The sequence below is a fragment of the Oreochromis aureus genome, linkage group 11 (genome assembly GCF_013358895.1).
Source record: "Oreochromis aureus strain Israel breed Guangdong linkage group 11, ZZ_aureus, whole genome shotgun sequence".
Lineage (NCBI taxonomy): Eukaryota > Metazoa > Chordata > Actinopteri > Cichliformes > Cichlidae > Oreochromis > Oreochromis aureus.
Window position 1 is genome coordinate 10,315,906 of NC_052952.1, and position 21,881 is coordinate 10,337,786.

A 21,881-nucleotide genomic window follows, 5' to 3' on the forward strand; every position below is an offset into this window, starting at 1 on the left:
AAGGCATTTTTGTCTTAGTACTGTGAATTATTAATATCGTCTTGATTCTTAGCTTTTTCATATTCACTAGTTCACCAAATGTTCAGTTAATAAAAGAGTAATATTTGAAACTGAAACCTACAGGGTTTTCTTTTTCTTTTCTTTTTGGACTGGGGTTGGGGCATGAATGACTTGAAACATACTGAGTGATGGACTGCAGCGTTGTTGTGTGGTGGGACTTTATATATACACACAGAGAGTGAGTGGTAATGATAGTTTTGAAAATGTAAAACCTTAAAACCCACTGTGAAGCAGACTGCAACAACGCAGCTATAAAGAAAAACTGTCTTTGCTTTCAGGTTTGTGTGTCAAAGTGTCAAAACTGCAGCAGCTGCTATTTTCCTTGCCTTGTCACTATCTCCATCTGCTGCTACTGTTAACTTTTTTAACAATAGGTGCTGCAGGTTATACTTAAAGTTAAGTTTGAAAACTGCTGATGCTCTACCACATTGAATCCTTTTATTCTTGCAGGGTCTGGGTTCGCTGGATGACGATGACCCCAACATTCTTCTGGCTATTCAGCTGTCACTCCAGGACTCAGGGATGGCCGGGAGTGTGTCCAGTCATGAAGTACTTGCCAACGAAGCCTCACTCGGCGCTATTGGCACCTCCCTGCCTTCGAGGCTTGAGCAGAGTGCTCCAGGCATCGAGGTCCCCCCCAGAGCTTCTCTAAGCAGCTCAGAACTGCTGGAGTTGGGAGATAACTTGGCGAAACTTGGCAACATCAGCAGCCAGTACTCGGCTGCCACCGGTGTTGCTATCCCTGTACAGCACGGTGACAGTCATCATCGGGCATACGGTGCTTCTGTGCCCATACCAGTGGGTCCCGGTGGCAGCAGCTCTTCAACAGGCCTCTTCTCTTCCACCGACACAACAGACTCAACCACATGTGGCAGCCACGACCCATCCTCATCCTCTGCATTAGCAGCAAACGCTAACCTGCTGGGCAATATCATGGCTTGGTTTCACGACATGAATCCTCAAGGTATCACTCTGGTACCCCCAACCTCCTGTGACAACGACTCAGTCCCGGGTTCACTCCATAGGGGCGAAGGAGAAGACGATGACAAGGTCGGGGTGGTCGTCTTCCCTGAAAACAGGAAGCCTCAGGAGGTGATGGCAGATGTGGGTTTCTGCTCTCAGAGGCTGAGTGAGATGGAGGAGAAGGAGTGCGCTGTCGCTGAGAGACCGACCCAGTTAGATCTAGTGGGGCTGGACACCATGCCGCTACCTTACATGGGAGCCCATGACGCAAGCGGAGGGCATGCCGAGCGCAGAGGCTCAAAGGTGTGCCACGTCGACACTCCGCGATGTGACTCTGTGTCCGATCAGCTGCCAAGCACCAGCTCATCTGAGTGGGAAGATCAAGTGCACTTGGTATGATCTCTCTAACTGAGATGGCAAAGAGCTTTTAGGGAAGGCCAAAAACCACTACAGATTGCAAAATGAAAAAAGAGGAGGAACATACGTGCTAGCTATTCAGGTGGAATGTAAACAGAGTGGGGAATGTGTCATACTTGACCGGAAAGTGGGGAAAGACATATATTCGGATTTAAGTGCAACAAGGTGTGTTTACTGTATTGTCAGCCTTCTGCAAAGAAAGTACTAAATAGAAGAGATCACAGTTAGTTACCAGTTTCAAGGGTGACTTATAAAACAAGTCTTGTACTAATAAAAATACAAATAAGTAGCGTTTCTTTTTTTTTCTTTTTTCTTTTTTTTAAAGATCAGATTTAGAGACTTAGGAGCTTTAGAAACTTTAGCCTACATAGTTATTTTCCACTGGACTAAAAGCCTACTGTATCAGTCTGGATCAGGTCTGATGTAATTCAACTGTACTTAGTGAGCAGATTAACAGTTTGCTCCAATATTCAATCGAAAAAACGCCGGCTGAGATGGTTCTCGCTCCTGTCCAATTCTGCCTACTTCATGGGTGCCAAACACTGACTAGCAAAAGCACAGTTTGCAGTCACCAAGTGGATTCTCTAAAGCAAATTGTGCCTGCTTTTTACAATCTCAACCACTCAGCTAAACTTTAATGTGAAAGTGTTGAGCTATAATTTTCTTTGAGATTGCGGCTGATTGATACTCTGAAAATGTCACTGGCTAAAAGCTGTCGTGAGCCGTGTAGAACTGAGGCTTCAGACCTTAATGGATTTGTACTTTATGTGAAATATTCACATTGACAAAATTTTGATTAATTATTCAACTAGTTGGCCTCCTCAAAAACATTTCAAAATGGACTTGACAATGGTTATTACTCTCCGAGCCTCGATCGGAACACAGGCTGAATCAAAAAACAACCAATGCTGACGGGCCCAGAGGGACCGCTCGGCGTGATTCAGTTTGCACCTTTGTGACAGCATGTTCTGAATTCCATTGTAGCTTGTCTTAAATTAATGTTTTGAGTATTGCAGCCGAACGTGGAGCGCGACAGACTAAGTAGACAGTGAGAAGTCTGCTTCATGCGCTGCAGGGAAGGCTAGTGAAATCAGCCAGTCGCATTCAGACTCTGGTAAATTAATTACTCACGCCCAAGTCACTGTAATTTATCTCTGGGTCCTGTTTTAAAAGTAATAAGCAAAGCCTTTCAGATCTCTGCAGATTTTCCGGACTGCAGGGTAATGCATGGGAAAAAAAAAAAAAAAAAATCATGAATGTGTACAGCATCTCATCCACATGGGAAGTCCATGTCTTTGAAACGGTTCTCTCTCTGGAGTTGAGACACACAGTGCCTTTGTGTAAATCACCACGATTCACTTTTTCCTTTTTTCACACATTTTTTTCTGAGTGCTAATTAAAAAAAAATGACAGTGTAAACAAAAACAGAAACACCTGTTACCTTAAAGTCGTTTCTCTCACATTAACGTTGATAGTGTTCAGACATGTGCTCATCAAAAATGTTTGTAGCAAGAGGCTTTTTTGTTGGCTCTAGTGGTGATATGTTAATAGATGACACTGACTTTTTTTTTTACGATTTGGTGAAATACGTTGTAACGATGAAGTCACACTTTTAAACAACAACAACTTATTCCCAGATATTTTGAAGAAAGGTTTTATTTCTCTGGGTTTGTGCAGTAAGGCTTCTTGCCCTACACTTTGAAGTGTTTCCCGGGTTTAGCATCTAAAAATCACTGCGCTGATTTCAGAATAGGTTAACCTACTGTTCTGTATCGTTTGTGTGTGAGGAAAGTTGCAATATAAAGTAGGTATTTATTTGAAATAAAGATAATTCATTTAAATAATGGATTGTGAGTAACCCATATGAACTAAAACACGCTAGTCAGTGTCTTACCTTTAAGACGTGATTATGTTCTTGTACAGACTGATGTCTGGCTGAAGTAAATGACCTTTTTTTTCTCTCTCTGTCCCCTTGCAGATGTATAGAGCAACATTAAGTCTAAAGATAGTGATTGCTTTGATAAGTGTCTTGGAAGTAGTGCAGCTGTGGGTGCCATATGGTTAATGGAACTAACTTTGTCGGACTTGGTTAATGGAAGTGCGTTTATCAGAGGAGATAACATGCGTTGCCCTTTTTCTTTAGTAGTATGCTGTGCATGTAACGGGCACACTTTATACTGTCACCTCATATGTTCAGGTGATTTATTAAAAAAAAAAAAAAAAAAGGTATATAACATTTTGTAACTCATTGAGATTTTCTATTGTAAAGCAACTAATCCTTGAAATGCTATTTGCACTTTCATAGTTTATACTTGATACATTCCCTCTTTATATGAAAAGTGTTTGGTGTGTGATGCCAATAAACTATGTGTTGAGTTTTACTCTGTGGTTGTTTCATTTGTAATAGTCATTTATGACAAAGAAATATTGCAGATGGTTTTATTTTCGTAACGCTGACAGATTCTTTTATTGGGTTTTCATTCAAAATTAAACACTTTTATATAATCTTTGATTTAACAAGTAGCTAAGTGACTAGTTTGTGAGTTAAAGAGTAATTTTTAGAAACAAATATTCAGTACATGTAGTTCTATGTAAAATCTGCAACAGGGCAGTATGTAAATCTAAACTCCTGGGGGGGGGAGAGAGATAAACAAGTAAACATCCATAAAGCAGATTGCAGTGCATAACACATGACAATCATAGGCAAACTTGAATATACTGACAGATGTCTGGAGCCTTATTCAATATGAATCATGGGCTCAGTTTCCCAGATATGGCTTAAGCCTAGACTTGGACCAAAAAAAGTTTTTCTGTGGAGATCTTCAGTGTTTTTGCTTTTATTCTAAGCTGGGCTTAAGCCATGTCTGGGAGACTGGCTGTCTGTGTTTACCAAACTCAAAGAATTGATTGCATGTGTGCAAGAAGAGTATCTTTAGGGGAAATCCTGCCATGGAGTTTAAGTGTCAGCGGCAGAGGCCGATGAGCTGCAGCAAGAAGAGGAACAGGGTGACGATGTCCAAATAGAGGTTGAGCGCAGCAAAGATGTACTCCTCGGGAGAGACTTGATACTTTCTGTGTTTTCCACCCAGGATCATCTGAGTGTCAAACACCAAGTACTGCGGAGAGACGGACAGAAAATGAGATGCTTCAGCACTGATGTGTGAATCGAGAACGAGAACTGGTCTGCGAGAAAGCGCAGGCACTATTTCCTATTTCTGAGAGATGGGACAGTGCAGATAAACAGGCCACATAAATAATCCGGGAGTCAGACTTGTGCAGCTGAAAATAAGTTGTGACTTGCTGCTGACAGCCTGTTCAGCTCTGTGTGCAGCCGCAGTTTGTTCCACCGGCTGACGAGATGGGTCACAACATTTGCTGCGAATGCCAAAGGCACACAGAGAGGTGGCTGTGAAAAGGAAGCTCACTGCTGTTAAGTGGTGCATAATTGAAATTAAAGGGCACAGGGGCATCAAAGTCGCTCTCTTTTCACTAACAACTGTGACAAACACTGGTATCAGGCTGCCTCGCCCTGGGATCGCGTGTTGCATCATATACACTCACTTGACAATAAGCCCTCTTTGATGGTGGTTTCGTTTTATTTCCATTGGGGATTTTAATTCTGTTTTTGATACCAAAATGAAAAAAAAGTGCTGCGGAAAAGAACTTTCCGTTACCAAAGTGTACTTACTAAAGAAAACAGCAGGGTTCCCAGGCAGGCATATACGATGTAAACATACTGCAAAAGAATCACACACACAGGAGAGGCATTCAGTGACACAAATTTAAAACAAAACATTTTTATTCTAGTGTGCTGTGCTGCTTGTTTGCTGTAGGCAGTAATTAAGCCAGAAACTTTTTTTTTTTTTTTGGTCATTCTGGCTGTTTTGTTTGGTTTACAGGGTACAGGCAGTATTCTTAACAAAGAAAGAAAAAGTCCAACTATAACCTAAAATCTGCAGAATGCTTATTTATACCCGCTGGCAACACTAACAGCCGACGCAGTGAACGCCAGTGTACATTTAAATCCTGAGAGGTTTGAGTTTACGCTCTTTTCTGTATAGTCTGCTCAGCACATGGGCCTGTACTTTCTAGGGCCAAAGACTCTGAGGCTGTACATACAGTCTGTCAGCAATTCATTTAAAACCTGTTCCCACTGCAAACACACTGGTTAACAAAGAAGCTCTTTAATTTACCTGTGATCGGAGGATTGCACAGAGGAGGGCGAATGAAAAGAGGGTCCAGGTAAACACCCACAGGCACCCACTTGCTGTGGTGAAGTCCCACTGATGCCGCAAAGGAGGGATAGGAAATGAGAAAGTTAATGTGACAAACCCCAACATCTCTCGTTTGTACTCATCATTCTCGTAAAAGCCAGGACACTGAAGGTTGTCCTCATTGCAGCTGTGCTCTGTGGTAGCTACAGATTGCAGTCGAGACTCAAGAAAATCAAGACAGTTCTGGTTATAATAAGTGAGGATAAATAATCAACAGGCACTGAGCAGGGGGATTGGAGGTGGCCTATTGGCCTGCGTGCCCTTTATTTAGTTTTTCCCAGACTGGCATAAAAAAGATGGCAGTTGCTACAGGAGAATCACTAGCACTGATCACCTGAGGAGCTATGGGCTGCAGACGCAGTGTCAATGCATCACAGTGACAGAGATTAAAAAGCTCTGTGAACATTGTGAACTGCAGAGCGAGAGGTGCTGGAAATGGCAAGATGAAAGCGAAGTCATAAAAAATAAACTACAAGTGTTTGCGGCGGCGGACGCTCGCTCAGCCCATAAAACTATATTACGGGCTTAGGGGTACGCTTCCCTCTATATGTCGGCTATTTAAACCTGACCTGCGTACCTTCCTCCCGCTGATTAATAACGAGCAGAGAGAATTAAGCACCAGATATATTCTTAGTATGATTATCAGACAGCTGCTTGCTTGTTCCATCCACTGTGAGCGAAAATATAAATGTCTCCGGCTCCTTCAGATACAATAAGTGGCAAAGTGTGTGAAATGCCAACCACCATTTAGCAGCAATTAAAAGAGGCTCTAAATGCAATCTGAATGTAGCTGACATCTTCCCTACTGGCTGTGTGATTGCTTTTGTTCAGAATATGAGGCGTTTATTGAAGCAGCATGCCGAGCTATCAATGAAGTGATTCTCAAAAGGTCTCCTAACTTGCTCCAGCTAATAAAACGCTGCAAGTTGTAATGAAACTTTTAAATGCCATGTGCACAAGCATAAGCTATAAGATATATTTTGAGAGCGGCATCTCGGAAGAAGATGAGCATGATCAAATAAAGAATAAAAAATCCTCATCAAGCAAGACTTCTTTGGGATTCGTTGGGATGCTTATTATAGAATTTTAGGTGAAGTTTTTGGTCATTTTTTTAGGGTTTCAATCACAAAGTTGGGACATTTTGCTTGATAAAAAGCCTATTTGCTTCTTTTTTTTTCACAATTCATGAAAGGAGGCAGACTGAAAAGGACGAGGGCTGACTTAGCCAATAAAGAATTCTATATGGCGAGAGTTATCTCAGCCACACGGGGGCTTAACCCTGTGGACGCAGGGAATTAACCCAACTTACAAATACACTGATCTCAGCAGCAATCTTAGTTTTGTCAGGACAGCAAACTTATCTGACTTTGAAAGCTCTGCAGGTGAAAACTTGTCCAGCAGCTGAGCTTTACACGTTCCCTCTGACTGCACAGGAAACACAGCTGAGTGTATGGACATTTACCACTGACTGCATAGCTAAGGCGCCGCGTTTTATGAAATTTCACTTTTGGCTGCACTGCAAACTGAGCTCAGAGGGTGTGACAGATCTTACCTTTGACTGCATGGCGAACAGGCTCAGGGAGAGGGACACAAGTGCTGTTGCCCCAACAGCCCACATGACTGCTTCAGCATCAAAAGACCTGCAGACAGAAATATCAAACAGTGCAGTAAGAGCCGAATCATGTCTATCTTAGGGTGGATGAAACAGCAGGGTTCTGGTCTATCCTAAAGGAAAGTATTATTTTCTTATAAGAATTTTTTTTTCTCGAAATATGCATTTAACTTTGAGCACTGGACCCCCCCGACCCCACCCCACTGGACAAGTGTTGAATAATGCATTGCCTACATGTATTTCCTATCAGCTATAGCTTCAGTTATAGCAATATCCTATAAATATGATAATTTTAATGCATTATTGATAGTCAGGTCTCATCTGATGCCTTTTTCTGACAGAGTGACGTGCTGCTAAAAAAGAACCGTCTGAAAGATGGAGGGGAAAAAAAGGTAACTCGTGTTTACACAGGCACCGAGAAATACAGAGAAATTGGTTTTGAACTATTTGTGATGTGCTCAGATTTATCTTCAGCTGAAAAAAACAGAAAATGTGATCCCATATGCCTTTTAATTTGGTAAACCAGCGCTGATAACATCTTATCTGGCATGATGGCTTCATTGCTGGCATCGAACACGCTATCAGATATGGATCAAATAGGATTATTATTGTGCAAATGAGTCTGCATCAGGTGGGGACTCATCTTTGTAAACAAACACTCACGCCGCCACAGATGCAAGCATCAGGCCCTCTGCAACAGTCTGAGGAAGACAGAGAGAAAGGCACACAGGCAGGGAGAGGGAGGGAGAGAGGGGAAGGGAAGGGAAGGGGGAGACAAATGGAAGTAAATACATGACAAAAAAAACTGTGAAATAGAGCAGGTGTGGTGGTGGTTTAATTTGATGCCTGGCTGGTACTGCCTCTACTCACAAACAGACCCAGGGCAATAAAATTGAGGGGGACTCGACGACGGAGACTGTCACAGCATGACAAGGCCACAATGAGGACTAGTACCACCGCCCTGTTTCACACACGATACAGAGTTTACAGGCATTAGCATATAATAGGAGAAACATTATGGATTCACTGAGCGCATTATTTATGCACAGTGTCGCTGGCACGCTCTCTGACTCGGATTTATGTTAAGATGAGCTTGTGATTTACTTCCGTGGAGTCTCACGTGAAGCCCTTTCTCCAAACACGAAATCAAAAAATCTAAGAGAATGTTTTTGAACAACTTACATCATGGTGTAGGTGAACCAGTAGTTGTTCCATGCCCATTTCCTGAGTGTGTCCCTGTTTTTTTTTGTTTTTTGATAAGAAAAGGGAAGGGAGAAAGAGAGAAGTGTTTAATAGAGCCGCCATTTATTTGATAGAAGCAGTGGAATGATTTTATTAAATATTAACAGAGAGCAGTGCATTGTGCACATGGGAGCTGAATACAATTTATGAAAAGAAATTACTGTCGCAGTCTTCCACCACATCCATTATACCAAACACAAGGAGCTTTCAAACTACTGCAAGCACAAACATTAGGCGGACTATATACCACTTTGTTTCACCTCACAGACCTATGGTGATTTGAGAAGGGCCCCAATGCATGTTTAAATTTGTGCAGGGACGACTTAATACACTTGTTCTGCCTTGTGATGGTGGGCGATGACACAATTAAATGCCAGCAGATTACAATAAAGGTGGATCGATCGACATTTCTTCTTTTCTTTTTGGAACAAGAATGGCCTCGTGTGATTGTGTCTCACCAGTAAAGAAAAGCGCAGATGATCCCAACAGTCACTAGCAGCTGAATCATCAAGGTCAAGTAGACTTTCCTTATAAAACCTGTTCAGAAAACAGAAATACAGATCCAGAAACACAGAGAGAGGTGAGACAGACAGAAGAAAGACATGCGACAACAACAATCTGTCAGAGTGAAGCATTCAGGCGGGTAAGGCTGCATGCTGTTGCCAAAAATGACTCTGTTTTCACCAAACTTGCATTCCTCCCTCTCATTTAAAATGATTTGTGCTGTGTGGGAGGTGAAGAGCTGCGACAGGCTACGAGCAGAGATCACAGAACAATTTTCAATTCCAAATCAATTTTTCAAGAAAACACTGCAAAGCAAATGAGGGGAGTAAATATTGCTGATCCTCGTTCGGCTCTGACCGCGCAAACAGAAACGCTCATTTCTCTCGCCTCCTGTTTCTCCCTCTCTTTATTGATCTGCTTCCTTCGACCCTCACCTCTCCGTATGGCAGCGTCACTGAAGGCACTATCCTCTAAGCCGGGAGAGTACACGGGTGGAGACTGATCACACTGCTGGTTGTCTCCACCTGCTCCCGGGCCCACAGGATGGACCATGTTATCATAGGTGCCAGGAGGGGAGACCACTGCAACGCTGCCCTTCTCCACCTGGATCATTCAGACAGCAACAATACGGGAAGTTTAGATTCAAAACTTTAAAATGTTCTTGCAAATCATTAAAAAAAAGGCAGAATGATGTGATTAGCGGGCCTTAGTGTTCATTTTGAAGTAAGTTAATGGAATTAAACCAATAATCCATGTGTAATTAAATGTGTTAGCACACATTTAATTACACATCCCATGATCCCATCCCAACGATGGCATGATCAAAGGCTAGTTGCGTGTTGGATTTGGGCTCATTCTTTACGATAGCTGCATATTAAATCCTAAAATCAATGTGCAAAATGGTTTTCTCATACTGCTTAATTTAATTTTTTTTCCCTTTGAGGCTAACAAAAATGATTGTGAATTGCTACTAACGTCATAGCTCATCCCAGTATACGAACTCTGTCCATGGTCCCTGGGGCTGTACGGAGGGGGCTGAGGATATCCACCATTTCTGTTGTCATAAGTCTGGTCCATTTGCCCAAAGGTCAGCAAATTTTATCAGACACAAAACTGCCAAGAGAAAAAGAATTATTAGACATACAAGGTAGTTAAGGTCACAAAGACATTCCTCTGGACAGTGTCAGTGCTTTCATCAGTGATGTTAAATTGGCACACGGGGCAATGTCAGAATGTCAGCATGAAACACATAAATGGGTGATTATGAAACCATGCATCACACAAATACAGGGCCCTCCATGACCGGCATCCATAAAAATGGCCTTAAAACTTAATATATTATAGGTGTATGTATATTTAATGGACAAATAGATTGCATTTAATTGATCTCAGAGGAAATTTAGTTGTCATCCACAGACAGACAATAAACGCAAGGATTTAAAAAAAAAAATATATATGTATAGTGAGCACAAGGGAATAATAAATTCCCCCCCAAGTTCCCTAGTTCTGCATTAATCATGAAAGAAATTAAGTCATAACCAGCTGCTCAAAGATCAATGCTGCATGATGTAAAACTGCAGTAAAGCAGTGAGTACACATAGCAGTTTGACAGAAACAGCCGCTCCCTGCGTACATCCGTCTATTCATTATGGTTTAATGAATAACAATTTCCACTTCCTGTAATATCTGTAATTAGTAATGGCTTTTGCACTCGTGGCAGCAATAAATCATTTGCCAGATAAAAATCACATTTTGACTTTTCGTCTTTTTCAGCTCATCTCTCCAAACTGGAACTGGTGATGGACAAAACAAAGCCTAAAACTGTGTTTTCTAAGGCATGAAGTGGACTTTGTTTTTGTTGGCTTACGCGGGCTGAAAGTTTGGAACATTAAATCCAAGTTCTGACAAGATGACAACAGTTTTATAGTCTATAAAAAAGTGTCCAGCTGCTGTTTGACTCAGGTCTGTTCACAGAAATCAATCCTTACAACTCCAGCGAAGCTATTAAAATATGCCTTACCTCTGCTGTGACGACTGAGACCGCGCTCGGCTGCTCTTCCTGTAGCTTCGGTTTCCTTCAGGGCAAAGTCTACTTGCTATCAGCTGGTTCCCACAGAGACAGGACTTTTGCTGCAGGGGGAAAGGATGCATTCCTCATTAGTCCTAATGGGATATTAAGATGAAGTTCTGAAAGTGACATTAAAGCAATAAGGCTGGCACTTTGACAGAGTAAATTGGGATTTTACCTTCTGTATTCCACCTGCACTGATCCGCACTGGAATGAGTTTATACTGCTTGATTTCACATATTTAATAAAGGTTTTCCCTCATATTTCAGTATCCTGGAATGATAGATCATTAAGCTGCAGCATTTGAAAAGCCTGTAACATTTCAAACTGTATTACACAAAAAAGGCAAATGCAGGACAATGACACAGTGTGAGATCCGGTGAGGCGTATGGTCTTTCTGGTTTACCTTGGTTACTCATTGATAGCACCCTGCACACAGAAACCATCCAGTGACAAAGAGAGGACTGGACGATGTAGGACATCAATCCAGCCTATACAAAGGGATTATGGGTACTGAGTCACACTGAGAAAGAAGAGCTAAAGGCATACTGTGTGAAAATACAGAAAGTAATGTAGGTCAATACCATTTTTATGCTTTCCCATGAAGAACTGGCTCTCACATAGTTGTGTTTAAGACCATCTATTAATCAGAAAGCAATCCAGGATGGATCCATTTTTATATATACATGTATATAACAAATTTCCCACGTGTGGGACTAATAAAGGTTATCTTATCTTATCTTGTATGTATATGTATGTATGAAAAAAAACAACAACAAAACAGTAAAATATAATTTCCACTACTTAGCCTCGATTGGATTTGATTACAGTAAATTACTGTATTGATGTGATATTTAAAGCGATCACATACATGATGATTACAATTCAAATCTTAAAGAAAGCAAAAACAATTCAGCAGCCCTGTAGCTTTATTTGGATTTTAAACACAATTACCTACCATAGCTGCATAATTACAGGTGTGTCTCTGAGTGACTGTACTTGTGTATAGATAAATAACAAAGCAAGAGCAAACAGTGCAAGTTTTTTTTCTCCTTTTTTTAAGCCAGATTGTCTCCCCCCTAACGTACGGAAATTATTTATACATTAAGCAAACACTGGGGGGCACTAGTCTCCCATGCTTCTGCTAATTGCAGTGATTTGGATGTGACTCTCCCCCTCTCCTCCCCCGCCCCGAAAACCCGTCTCACTCTGCCGCCTCACCCACCCAACCAGCAACATGAAATCCTCCAGAGAGCTTCCTTAAACCGGCTGCCTCTTCATTTTAACAGCTCGGATCAAATCCTTCATTTCTTTCACCTACATGTGATCTTTCTGTTCCTTATTACTAAAATAAAAGGAAACATTGTCCTTCCTGTGCAGCGACAAATAAAGAATAACATAAAACAAGAACAAAATCAATCATGTCTGAAGGCACAGTGACTTTTTTTCTCTCCCCAGCAAACAGAAGCTCTCGCTCTGTTCTCCACTGATTGGTGTGTCAGTCAACACAGACTAGGTTTACACTGCCTGCTCAAATCTGATGAGCTTGTTCTCACCTATTCATCAGATCTCGGTCGGATTTGAATGGGCGACACAACAAACACAGTCACATTTGAGCAGGCAGTTGAATTCCAGCCTGTGTTGACACACCAATCAGTGTGGAGCCCAGTGTGAGGCCACATTTAACACAGATCTGACTGCCTCAGCGCTGTCCAAACACAAGCAACACATGAGGCGGGAGCCACATGGATCAGAATGTGTGCAGAGCAGAGAGCTGTATCCAGATCATGATATGCAGAACGGAAGAAGAAATCTATCAATCCATCCATCCATCCATCCATCCATCCATCCATCCATCCATCCATCCATCCATCCATCCATCCATCCATCCATCCATCCATCCATCCATCCATCCATCCATCCATCCATCCTTTAAGACAGGCAGACAGAAAAATAGAAAAGACTTAAAAAAAATGGAAAGAATAGAAAACAAAAGAAGAAAAGGCAGGCAAAGAGAGACATAACTTTGAGTCTGTCCTCTGTCTCGATGCAGACAGATTGTGACAGCTCTGTTTTGTCAGACTGCTGCGATGCTCTTTGGGGCTTTAGGGGCCGAGGACCACAGAGAGGAGTGTTCTGGTGTCACTGGAGAAGGGGAGATGTAGCCATCATGTGAGTCTCTCTTTCCTCCGTGCGCAGCGGTGAAATACTACTTCTCGGCCGGTCTGGCCACAGATGGATTTATTTGGAGAATTGAAATGGTGGTTTGTGTTGCCTCAGAGAGCCCCTGCACGGGTCGCAGGGTCTGAACCACTAGATGCCTCTTCATTTCTAATTTACAACCCTTCTGAAGCTGCTAATGTAGACTTTCAGCAGAATGTATGGCTGATGGGAGAGTTGTGCAGCGGCTCACGCTGCACAGTGGGAATGCATGTGTTACTCTAAATTATGAGACGTCCCGCACTGTGTTACACTTAATAATATGAGCCACTCTGGCTCTGCCTAGTAAGAAATATTATTTCAATGAAATGCACAATTCTGACAGTGTTTTGACTTATTATCAGGGCCAAATCAGCATTGCATTGAGTTTTAGAATGACTTACATTATCTTGTTAAGCAAATGAGTGTAATACAAAAGGCACAGCTGCAGTCAAACTAACTCAATGGACATAATTAAGTGAATAAATGACTGTTATCCACAGTTGATTTAATATATTTCAGTACTGTAGCAGAGAGCACAATTCCACATGAATTTATCCTTATTAGAGTCAGAGTTTACATTAGCTGCGCCTACAATGAGCACTCCATTACTGAATTATAAATAATCTTCAGGAAGTCTGTCAAAACATATTCAATGAGAAACTTCACTTTTTAGGTGTCGTCAGCGATTGTGCAGACATACCTAACTTACATTCACTGCAATAGTCTGCGAGAAGTCACTTTCATCTGTCATAATTTGTCTTGAACATAAACATATTAAAAGGCTGCTAGACTATCTAATGCAGGGTTTTTGCTAATGCCCTTTATTGTCTGCTACTTGCTGCCAAAAAGTTAAAGCTAAATAAGTTGGCTAAAAGAGCTGAAGCTGGATGGCTGATTCAACTTTGTAACAAATGATCAGATGAAATAATTGGATAAGGTGAAAAGAACTCTCACTTAAGCCTCTATTACTGCCTTTGGGATTTTACTTTAAAAACCCCATTTCTAAATGACTAAATTGGGTTAGACAGATTGAAATGTGTGTAAATCCATTTCAGACAGGAGCCTTCATCCATTTATCTGAGAACGAGACAGGTCCTGGCTTCCAAAACGCCTCAAGAGCAGTCAACCAATCAGAAATACAGGCATAAACAGTTTCAGAGCTAATCAGCCATTTAGAATGACCTGTGTGCCAAATCTGTTAGGACTCACCAAGTGACACTAATGGCAAAAACTCCACTGACTGAAATATTAATTAGATATTTCCAGTGATAACTAATGTGAACAAGATGAAAAAGAAAGTTTTCATAGAAACTAAACTAGAAAAACTAAGTGCACCCCAATGATTCAGTAGCATGTAGATCCACCTTTAGCGGGAATAGCTTAACGTAATCTTGTGTGTATGACTTCACTAGTCTCCCACTAAAGAGCAAAGAGCAAACTGATAAACTTGTATAGAGGTGGTTACACTTGCTGATGATCAATTAATCAAGTACATTTGATTATAGCAGCACCTGGCCGCTCCTTTCCCTCTTAATTCCTATTGAAGCAATAAGGGTGCACTTGGTTTTCCACAAGACTGCAAAGAGTGAAAACTTTCTTTTTCACACGACTGTGTTATTCCCGAAGTTTTGTATATGTTGTGCATCAGCGTGTATCAACACTGTGAAGTGCCAGTCAAGTCTGTGCATACAGCTCAAACTGCTAATTACTAATGTCTGTCAGCTGTATGAGTGGCCAGCTTGTTATGGAGAGGAGCGCTCTCTGTGAAAGACACAAAAATGGCTGATTCTGCTCACTGCAGCCTCTCAGACAAATAAATATAAATGGAAGGTGATACCTCCAATCACTGTGTTTTTCGAACTTTGAGAAAATACACATCGGTGATTTGTTTTATGCAGTTCTGGTGTTAAAAATGTGGTCTTTGGAGAGGGCTCTCGTTTACTTTTGTCTGAAAATACCAATCAATTTTCAGTGGGACTGTGGAACAGTTTAATGGTGCCCTAAAGCAAACACTGCAAGTCAGTTGACCCTGAGAAAAGGAACATTTTCCTACACTTTGGTGGAAAAAATAATGCCACATTGCACTATTTAAATATTATTTTGGTTATAACAGTGCGTCTAAGACAGCAACAACAAAAACTGTATGAGACTAGTCACCAGAGGACAAAGAAAGTCGTTTTAGCCTATAATATCATAGTGTTGAATTGTTGCTTTGCAACAATCCCAGCAATTAAGAAACTTAACTCTGGCACCATCAGGAGCCTGTGAAATAAACAAACCCAGTACAGTCACAATTTAAAAAAACAAAGTGAGATAGTGATGCAGTATAGTTAGCAAAATACACCTATTTGTGGTGACTTAAATTGCTTGAAAAAATCATAATAGTTTCTTCCTATAAACAAGCACAGGAATATATAGGCCTGTTGTTTTACTCCAGTTCTCTAAACAAGCTAATCATTAGTGGCATAAGGAATTTATTGAAATGTTTTTCGAGAGTGCGGTGAGTTGCAGTGATTGCTGGCTAAATGCTCTATGTTGAATGTATGTGTTATAACTATTATTCGCCTAAGCCAGACCCAGTTGTACATACATATATTCACCTGTACACCAAAAGCTGCCTTGCACCATGGAATAATAAAAATCTGTGGGCTCTTTTCTTTGCATCTGGCACATAGACCGTACCGAGCCTGAGACATGTGAGATGTTTGCATGCAGGGCTATTTGCCAGACAAAATCTGAAATGGTGTGTTCAAGTTTACATGCAAGTCTAGGCAAAGGAGCAAAACTGGTGCAAACTGATGCTGAGCATTGTGAATCCATATGCATGTGAAAAGAATTCAGCTTCAGCGAAAAATCTGCCTGATGCTGTGTTGCAAAAAAGTCTGTCGGGTGAGATTCTCCTGACACTGACAAACAGCAGTCTGTAGGCAGACTGAGTTGTATGATTGCACTTCACTTTTACTTGGAAACAAGATGGGGGGCAGATACAGTTAAGTCTCTGGTAAGTTCTGAAAAAGCTTCTGCTGTCACCTGATTCTAGCTAATTGGCTCTATTCCTCCTTAAATAACTGAGTTTCCAATAACAGCCCAGTGAAAACATTTGCACAACTACTCATTGTACGTAAGTAGTTTTGTTGCCTTAACCAAATAAACTGCAGGTCCAAAGTGAAAGTGATGATAAGGAAGAAAACCTCTATAAACACAACAGAAGGTAACACATAGTACATCCATGTACTACTGCATGTAGTAGACTGCCACTGGCTGTGACCACAGAGAGAATCAGTGCATCAACAGCTGTCTCTGCGGAGGCACAAATCTGCACAGAGACACGCTCGAGCGCTGATCCTCTAGCTCTGACACAGCTGTAACTCTGGCTGTAGTCATGCCTGTGCTTTGCTTGTTACAATTCTTGACGGGACGTGTTGCTCTTAATGGGTCTAACACTGATTCCACGCAGCAGTCATGCGTGCACATTTACGACTACTCTGGTCTTTGGGGAAGACACGTATCACAGGACGTTCAAATGGTAGCAGTAGGACATTTCCAGAGCAGCGCAGCAACGGCTGAAGTCTGAACATCAGCCGCACCCAGGCACAACATTCCCACAGCACCATGGCGACAGCCAGATTCCGAGCAACATCCACCCACAACATCACAAGCCAGCAGAGGAGCTGCAGCTGTGCTCACAACCAGCAGCTGTACTGTCAGAGACTGGCCTTTTACGCATCATGGAAAGTGTCACATCACCTCTCCTTTCTGAAGCAGCTTCCCAAATCTGGCAGCGTATTATAAATGAGCTGGACTGATAAAGCAGCGTGCGAGTCCGCTCAGAAAGAAAAAATTCAATATCAGAATCATCACTTTGACCATTTCTGGGCTCTGATGCTAGTCATGTCTAATTGTATCCTCTAATCTTAAAGGTTAAAGGTATGCAGGAGGAGGCAATAATGAAAAAAAACCCCACACAGTGTATGCAAACATCTCTCCCACACTAAACTAATTCTGTTGGATTTTTTGGCTTCGGCAATCTTTTCTCTCCAACTCCTCTCTGACTCAGTCTCACTTTTTAAAGAATGCACCAAATTAACTTCTTCTTTTTTCTATTTTTTCTTTTTTGTATTTAGCTCAGAGCTCAGTCACACATTGTGTTACTTTGCTGATAATGAAAGTCATTATTGCATTAATCAGTCACAAATAGCTCCCTGGTAATTTTCATGTGTTTCAACAATTCTCGCACAGCTGTGTCACCAAATTGAATTTCCAAATGGTTTCAGGTTAATAACCGCGCTGCTGACCGACAACCAAATTTGCGAGAGTGCTAAAGGTGTCATGGGCGTGTTTCGTCTACCTTCAAATGATTTACACTTATTTGCACGTGGACAGTTGCGGAAACGCTCCCATTTTGTGCGTGAATCGCATATTAACGTCCTCATTTTTAACTCAGCAGAACCTCAGTCAGTTGTCAGTCAGTTTTTAAAAAGCCTCTCATGCGACCAGCTGAGGGCATTCCGACTGCTTTCTAATGGCATTAAGATGCCGCATGAGTCTGGGGCGATTGGGCCGATTCGGAGTAGAGTGGAGTGTCATGATGGTGTGAAAACATTGAGGGAAAGTTCCTTCAAAGCCATGGCAGTGTCTGACAGGCTGGGTACAAGCTGCCAGGTCAAATATTGGTTGGAGCTCTGTGAAATCCCTCCGGGTTAAGAGCAGTCGTCATCATGGATAAGTCTCCTCCTCCTTACGTATTCCTGCAGCACACATATCTAATAATGCAGAGATTTTTGTTGTGGAAAGTGTGTGACAAAACAGGGATCAAATTACTGATGTTTATCACCAGATGATTGACAGCTATTGTTGCCGTATATGCAAAACAGCAACAGAAAAACATCAATCACAGTTTCTCTCTCACAGTCATACGAGGCAGACACAGCCCTGTTTATGACTATATGAGCAGAAATCTAATGGGACACAAATAGATTTCCTTTTATTGTTTAACCAGAGTTATTTTATAACGTGCAATATGCATAAAAAAACATTCTTACTATATGAACGGATAAATCAATGGCCATGCTCGCAATTGCACTGTGAAAGTCTCCTTCAGTAGGGCAGATAATCAAGTCCAGAGGAGTAAAGTAAGTGCAAACCAGTATAAAGAAAATGAAGCCATTGTGAAAGACAGCAGGCAGTCCAAGGACAGATGGATGTCGCTCGGCTGTGAAGAGGCCAGGCAGCCATTTGCTGTCAGATGCTCCCTGTCAAAAACTGGGCAGAGAAGATTTTAGTTTGGATCTTTTCTTCCCTGACAGAGTGTATTCAAACAGAGAAAATGGATTTCACATGAGCAATGACAACCATAGAGCAATAACTGACAGTGGCATTTCATTGCTGCTATGGCTCTGACAAGAGGAACAACTGCTGCCACCACCCAGTGGTCAAATGTCAGCTGGTTTAATGACACAGTTCGCTTGGTTAATAATCTTACATATAGTTTTTTGAGAGTTTCTTCAACTGGGAAAAAAACAGGGTTTATGAAATCCTGAATATATAGCCCCTTATTTGTTTACTAAATCACTTAGAAATGATCTGAGAGTTCCATAAAGGATATTACATTTAGTTGTCTTATGGAAAGCTGATGTGAAAAACCTTGCTCTAAGTGAATTTATAGATCCTGACACTCTATTTTTCAGTCTCTTTCCCAAATGTAATGGAGGCTATTATAAACAGAGTTTTAGAAATTTTACAAGAGAGAACATAGGCTACTTTTTTCATGTTGTTAGAACACTGTCAAGATAAAACCATCCACTTTTTGATTATTAAGCTTCTAATAAATACCCACAAAAGATCTTGTTTCCCATCTGAAACAGTATTCTTCACAAGCACTTGATACTATAGAGAAACACTGAATGAAAAGAAAAGTGTTAGTGGCTTTAACCGTGTATTTCAATAACTACTGAAAAGACTTTAAAGGGTTTTGCAGCAGCGAAAGAAGCTTTGATTTGGACGAAAAAACTCTAACATGAAATATTTGTTGTTTTTTAATTTTGGCTGATAAAAATAATGCAGATATATGATATTGCTGATAATCCAAAGGTAAAAATGTTGTACTTACACAAAAATTCTGTAAAAATTGGACAAATCTCAATGTCACCATTAAAAAAAAAGTTTTATGACACATCAGAGCTGAGCGTTTTAATCGAGCCCTAATAGTGCCAGCTCAAGTCAATAAGCCACAAAACATCAGATTTTTCTTTCACAGAGGTCCTTAAATATTCACAGGGTTTTTGAATCAGTGTGTCAAAACCAAAATGGAAAAATGGAAAATGCTCAGCTCTTGGTGGCACTGGATAAAGGACGCTTTGGTCACCAAAATCCCTCTTTTCAGACTTGTGATAAACACTGAAACTCCATGGTAACCTGGCGAGCAGTCACACAGACATGTTGAATAGACTAGTCCTGCATGGACTGGCAGAATAAAGAAGAGGCGGACAGATGAGGGACTGACAGCTAGCAGCACTGTCGTATACTCCTCCAGGCTGACCGGTCCTCGTTGCCACATTCATTCAGGACACACTCTGCTGTGTCACTTCCTTGGTGTCTGGACTACTTTTGTTATTCAAGCTTTTGTACATCAAGAAATAACATTATGTACCTTCGAATCATCTCTCCTTCCTGCACTCTCATTTGTGCCAACAGCTATAGTATGTCTATGCCAGCGATGGGAACAAAAGGCCTCTGTAGCGTCTGAGTGAAAAATCCTGAAGAGCCTTTTAGATTTCAGTTAGTTAGTACTTCTTTTTTTTTTTTAAACTCTCCATACAATATGATACCCTCAAGGTAATACTGAGAATTAATCGACATGTTAACATATTCATATTGTAACAGCCTACACGGCACCTCCTATTAGTTGTTGTACGAGGGCATAATCATAAAACCATAAAATCTTTGAATACGTAAAATTGATGATGTTAAAAGTCCTGCTCTTTGTTTTTAAACTTTGCATGGCACTTTATGCTGTTTAATCCCCCTGTTTCCAAAAATGTTGGAACACCATTACATGCAAATGTAACGATTTGCATATCATTAAATCCCTATCATAAACTAAAAACATGTTAAATGTAAATTAAATTTAAAAACAAACAAACAAACAAAAAAACAGCATATGTTCATTTTATGTTAAATGCCAGTGGAAAGTAGGGACTGGGGGGAGATTTGATTTATTTATTAAAGTCTGTATATAAGGGACAGCGCTCAGAACCATTACTATATGATCCCTGGGCCCTCGGGCAGCTAGGCATTAAAAACAGACGTTTCTTCATTTAAAACTCACAAACTCTTCTAAGAATCACTGACCAGATTTTCTACAAATACACTTTAAAGATGTGCACAAAAATAAAATACTTTATTTGCGTCTAAGAAAACTGTTACTTTGGAAATCATAGAAGAAATATCCTCTAGAGCACAGGTGTCAAACTCCAGGCCTCGAGGGCCGGTGTCCTGCAGGTTTTAGATGTGTCCTTGAGCCAACACATCTGATTTCAACATGTCTTGAAGTTCTCCAGAGGCCTGGTAATGAACTAATCATTTGACTCAGGTGTGTTGACCCAGGGTGAGATCTAAAACCTGCAGTACACCGGCCCTCGAGGCCTAGAGTTCGACACCACTGCTCTAGGGTAAAGAGGGAAAGGACCACGGAGCTTTGACCACTTTATGGGTCAAAAGGCAGAGCACAGGGATGGGTGACTTGCATATATGCAATAACACCGTTCTTGCCTAATGATGTATATACATGTTTTGGAGCAACAGCAAACATCAGTGCTTTGCAGTGACCTAGTACTGGCCAGCATATAGTCCAGACCTGTCACCCACTGAAAACATCATAGGGTTATAAAATAAATACAGAGGAGCCCGAGTTTCTGAGCAACTGAAATCCTTTACTATGTAAGGATGGGACTAAAGTATTTTCCTACAGGAGCTGGTCTCATTAGTCTGCTTAAAGGAGGCAGTTCCAAAAAGAAAAAAAAAAGAGCTAATGAAACAAAATGGGAAACATGCTCCCAGCTTTCTGAAACATGCTACTGGCATCAAACAAATTGAGCGTGTTTATATTCATTTACATAGTGTCCCAACATTTTGGAAACGAGGTTGTAAAAATCAGCAGGGGAAAGCAAATCATCTTGTTATTTGTCTCCAAATGGTGCAAAACCCAGAACATGGCACAAAGTTCAGAAATAACCTCACAGTTGAAAATTGTGGCCAGATGGCACATTCTTTGGAATCTGGAGAGGACAAAAACGGGACCAGCTAGAGTCATAGCCAACCAAATCTTTCCTATAAACAAGCTTTGAGCTTTGATAATTTTGTGATTTAATTACACGCGGAGCAGGAAGCTTTACAGGCCTGCTATAAGTCAGATTTGAATAAGACTGGGAGGAGATGACGCACACACCTCCTTACCATGTTGCTCTGGTCCGAGAAGACGGTTCGGCGAAATTTAGTGACGAGCCAAACAGAAGCGGCAGCAGACTGCGGGGACAGTTTG

General features: G+C 41.2%; 2 protein-coding genes across 3 annotated transcripts in view; one reads left to right on the top strand and one right to left on the bottom strand.

The window, feature by feature from the left end:
* LOC116322621 (ankyrin repeat and IBR domain-containing protein 1) overlaps nt 1–3,821 on the top strand; it is a 31,992-nt gene extending 28,171 nt beyond the window's left edge. For both annotated transcript variants that reach the window (XM_031742733.2, XM_039620064.1), the window contains exon 20: nt 511–3,821. In XM_031742733.2, coding sequence (XP_031598593.1) covers nt 511–1,422 — 912 coding nt within the window. In that variant the 3' untranslated portion in view covers nt 1,423–3,821. The remainder of the gene's footprint in view (nt 1–510) is intronic.
* On the bottom strand, nt 3,648–11,449 carry zgc:110410 (uncharacterized protein LOC553618 homolog). The gene is made up of 12 exons (XM_031742706.2): nt 11,319–11,449; nt 11,093–11,202; nt 10,048–10,185; nt 9,507–9,675; nt 9,027–9,105; nt 8,509–8,562; nt 8,197–8,287; nt 7,990–8,027; nt 7,267–7,354; nt 5,634–5,723; nt 5,129–5,176; nt 3,648–4,556 (listed from the first exon to the last, which is right to left on the bottom strand). The coding sequence occupies exons 3-12, from the start codon at nt 10,147–10,149 to the stop codon at nt 4,404–4,406; spliced, it is 912 nt and encodes a 303-aa protein (XP_031598566.1). The 5' UTR covers nt 10,150–10,185; nt 11,093–11,202; nt 11,319–11,449; the 3' UTR covers nt 3,648–4,403.
* Between the last annotated feature and the right edge of the window lie 10,432 nt (nt 11,450–21,881).